The following is a 4,669-nucleotide window of genomic DNA, read 5'->3' on the forward strand; positions in this document are numbered from 1 at the left end:
CTTATTTGCCATGAAAATATCTAAAATATAAAAAAGAATTAAAAGAATATTTGAAATGTGCATGGGTTTGTTTGAATTTAGTGACTACTCACCCACTCTGGTATAGACTACAGATCCCAAAGAAGGCTTTGTAGAGGAGAAATGATCTGGGATGGGCCTTGAAATATGTGGGGAATTTGCCTGGGTAAAGACCAAAAAGGTGGTGAAATCTCTCAGCACAAACTTGGCTGTGTGAAGAAAGTCACCCTGGTGAGGATGGGGAATCTGTGAATTAATGTTGCTGAGAATCTGATGGGAAACAGCAAGATGACAACCCTAACCAGGACAGGACCCGAAGTAAACTCTGTGCTCTTGGGGTGCCTGGGTGGTTAAACATCTACCTTAGGCTCAGTCCAGGGATCATGACCTGAGCCGAAGGCAGATGTTTAACCTACTGAGCCACTCAGGCACCCCATGTAGTTTCTTTAATAAAATCTATAACATACCAAGGAGTCATTCAGAATTCTTTATTATAGGCTCCACCAATTGCACAGGATGAAAGTAAGAATCTAGCTACAGTTTCCAGAAATTGTATCTCTCATAAGAGTAAAAATCAAGTGCTCCTGACTCCTGGATACTCCACTGCCTGAAACATGTTCATGTCTAATAATGCCTGCTTGGTGCCTAGTTCTTTCTGGCTTACTGGCATTCCAGGGCTGCAATCCCTGCACATCTGGCTCTCCATCCCCTTCAGCTCTATGTATCTGGTAGCTGTAGTGGGGAATGTGACCATCTTGGCAGTGATAAAAGTGGAACGCAGCCTGCACCAACCCATGTACTTCTTCCTGTGTATGTTGGCTGTCATTGACTTGGTCCTGTCAACCTCTACCATGCCCAAACTGCTAGCCATCTTCTGGTTTGGGGCCCACAGCATTGACCTGGATGCTTGCTTGACCCAGATGTTCTTCATCCATTGTTTTGCCACTGTTGAGTCAGGAATCTTCCTTGCCATGGCTTTTGACCGTTATGTGGCCATCTGTGACCCATTACGCCACACCTCTGTGCTCACTCATGCAGCAGTGAGCCGTTTGGGCCTGGTTGCCCTCCTTCGTGGAGTACTCTACATTGGACCCCTGCCTCTGATGATTCGCCTGAGGCTGCCTCTTTACCGGACCCAAATTGTTGCCCATTCCTATTGTGAGCACATGGCCATAGTTACCTTGGCATGTGGTGACACAACAGTCAACAACTTATATGGAATGGGAATTGGCTTCCTGGTATTGATCCTGGATTCATTAGCCATCACTGCCTCCTATGTGATGATTTTCAGGGCTGTAATGGGGTTGGCCACCCCTGAGGCTAGGCTTAAAACCCTAGGGACATGTAGTTCTCACATTTGTGCCATTCTTGTTTTCTATATCCCTATTGCTGTTTCTTCTCTCACTCACCGCTTTGGCCATCATGTGCCTCCCCATATCCATATCCTTTTAGCCAACTTTTACCTTCTCATCCCACCCATCCTCAACCCAGTTGTCTATGCTGTCCGCACCAAACAGATTCGAGAGAGACTTCTCCACGTTCTCAAGGCAGGCACTCAAACCAAGTGACCATTCTGCATCTGCAGGGCATACAGATAAGGACAGCAGGAAATGACTTTGACTAGGGAAGCCAGTACAATCATACCCATGAAGATCGGGCTTACCTGAGATGAGCCATAAAGTTCTAAGAAAAATGCTAGAATATATTCCACTTGACTGTGGATTTTCTCAAAGTGGAGAGAGGACTACCTGGGGAAATCAAGGTATGAGTTTTTATACAGTATCCCTTTTCATATTTGACATAAAAGTAATTGCACAGAGGCCACAGAAATAGGTCTATCTGACATTTTTTATAAAGGATTTCTAGTTTCTCTTTGAAGAATGTTTTGCACAATTTGTAGAAGATAAAATTCTACTCTAACACCTTCTTGAAGACTGTTTACAAATTTTTAGTGAAGACTTGTAAAAATTCAACTGCATTGGCTAGTTTTCCAATCTTTTTGGCTTGCCCCAGAAATTAGGATGAATAGGAATATGAATGTGAGAAATCTTTATCTAATAGGACTTAGAATGGAACCTTCCTGCCCATAAACGTTAAAGTTCTCAAGTCAGGTTATTCCCCCATTTTAAAAATGGAAATACACTATTCCACATTTCCTCTTAATAATTAACTGGCAACAGGGAGGAAAAAACAGAAGGACACTAGGAGATTTTGTTTTGGCAGTCCTGAAATGGTCCTGAAGTACAGTAGCCACACTGAAATAATAAAATGACAAAGAGGGAAGAAAGTAACAGTGGGATTACTGACATGAAAGAAGTTGGGTAGGGAATGGAGTAAAAATGAATAAGTGGTAGATACAAACCTTGAAATAACTTCAGATCTTTTTAAAAAATTATTGGTTCATACTTATTTTGTTATGATTTGACCCTTTTATTGATCATAGAAGTTCTGTAACAAGATGATTACTTCAGGTTAGGAACCTACAAGAATCTTGTGGTAATGCATGAAAAATAAAGCAACTACTCCCAATTCTAGTGATTCAGAATTATGGTATGTCTATTTTAGTTCTAAATCAAAATGTTCAAATGAATTTAACTTCATTTTACAAACCATTACAAAGCTAAGGTGAATTACCTTAGGTTAAAAATAAATCTTCGTGTTTTGAAAGCATAATCTAAAGAAGCCAGTGATTAAACAAGAACAGTATTCAAACCTCATATCTTTCAAAAAAAAAATGTTTAAAGGAAAACAAACTTAGAACTAGCTAAGGGTTTAAGCTAAACTTTAGAAAAGGGTTTGTGATATTTTATTTGTTCAGAATCCTATGCCTAACACTAAGGTTAGATGGGGCATATTAATTTTTCTCTATTTTGGGATGGGGTGTTCATTCCCCATCTCCTTATCAAGGACTCTGGAGTCCAGTGCCAAACCCAAGTTCACTTATTTTAGAAAGGTTGTGTTCTATGAATATAAATTTTGGTGCTAAATATAACCTACCTACTTATATTTTTGTTTTTATTTTTGTTTTTAATTAGGAGTTGATGAAAAGATAGACGCCCAGAGCTAAAAGTTTGTTTAACAGAATTATCTCCTAACCACAGCCCTGGACTTCAGAGAAAATAAAGAAAAATGTTCAAACCCAACAGTGGCACCAATGCTAAAGGGAATGACAAGGAACCTTTGTCATGGGATAGCTTTTTGGCATATTGTCTTAAGTCTGATTTATACCACATAAGGCCGAGAATGTGTGTGGATTCCCAAGGCTTTTATTCTCGGCTTAAATTGCATTTAGCAGGGTTACTACTAAAAAATTTTTAGCCAAATAATCTCAGAAATACCCCATATGGTGTTTCTAAATGATCTTCTGTGTCTACTACAGACCAAAACTAAATACCATCTCCAGCTTCATCCCCCTATGACATTGAATGATTGGGAGTAAAAAGGAGAAATACCAGGCAAACGTGTGCTCCCATTCCATCCAGGGACAATCACCCATGACAACACCCAGACCTATCAGACTCAGGGTGTAAGCTTAGTTATAATACGGCATTTAATCCCATTGTCAACCATAGTCCTATCTGGGCTCTTTTGTAACTTTCATGAAGGGGCTAAGCTCAGAAGAGTATGGAAGGGAATGTACCCCGGTGAATGTAGTATGGGGACATGACAAGTCCAGTAACTGAACATCTTATTCAAATCCAGTATCTCATTTCTCCACACAAATATGACTATTTAAATTTTTATTTAAATTCAATTTAACATATAGTGTATTATTAGAGAGGTAGAATTCAGTGATTCATCAGCTGCATATACAACACCTAGTCCTCATTACTTCAGGTGCCCTCCTCAATGCCCATCATCCAGTTACCGCATCTTCCCACCCACTCCCTTTCTAGCAACCCTCAGTTTGTTCCCTATAGTTAAGAGTCTCTTATGGTTTGCCTCCATCTCTGTTTTCCCTTTATTTTTCCTTCCCTTCCCCTTTATTCACCTGATTTGTTTCATAAATTCCACATATGAGTGAAATTATACAATATTTCTTTCTCTGACTTATTTCACTTAGCATAATACACAAAACCCTCTAGTCCCATATAATATATACTTATATAAAACCTCCCCCTCTTCTTTATCCATTTATCTGTTGATGGACATCTAGGCTCTTTACATATTTTTGCAATTGTGGACATTACTGCTATAAACATTGGGGTGCATGTGCCTCTTCAAATCTCTGTCCTTTTTCTATCACCCACACTGAAGATGGGAATAAAAGATACTCAGCACCTCTTGGGTCTGCAAGTAAGTCTTGATGGAAGAAGTGAAGACTGGGGTAAAGTTGAGGGAGGGGACATCCTTACAGTTATTTTAGTAAATGGTCATGTGACACACGTGAGTAAGAACTTGGGCTCTGGATTTAGGTAAAAGGCAGAGATGGATCTGAACCAATAATTGGCAGGCTTTGGGATGTATTCATAATCTAAGCCCCAGTTTTCTTTTCTTAAAAATGAAAGTAGCAATAGTAGCTTCTCTTGAGTTTATTATAAGGATATAATGAGATGATCTAAAATGCCTGCATAATTCCTCACATAAAGAATAAACTTGCCTTTTAAAAATAATAGTATTTTATTGTGCACTGAGAGACCCAGGAGAGGAA

The 4,669-nt window shown here is 39.4% G+C and overlaps 1 protein-coding gene across 1 annotated transcript; it reads left to right on the forward strand.

The window, feature by feature from the left end:
* The first annotated feature begins 632 nt into the window (after positions 1-632).
* Positions 633-1,586, forward strand: LOC101691374 (olfactory receptor 52M1-like). The gene has a single exon (XM_004768231.2). It carries the CDS (start codon positions 633-635, stop codon positions 1,584-1,586), a length of 954 nt encoding a protein of 317 aa, XP_004768288.2.
* The last annotated feature ends 3,083 nt before the right edge of the window (positions 1,587-4,669 follow it).

Source organism: Mustela putorius, unplaced genomic scaffold (assembly GCF_011764305.1).
Source record: "Mustela putorius furo isolate JIRA1106 unplaced genomic scaffold, ASM1176430v1.1 tig00003987_pilon_pilon_pilon, whole genome shotgun sequence".
NCBI classification, from domain to species: Eukaryota; Metazoa; Chordata; class Mammalia; order Carnivora; family Mustelidae; genus Mustela; species Mustela putorius.

Coding starts and splice junctions, on each gene's coding strand:
- LOC101691374 (XM_004768231.2), top strand. CDS start 633: ATGTTCATGTCTAATAATGCCTGCTTGGTGCCTAGTTCTTTCTGGCTT.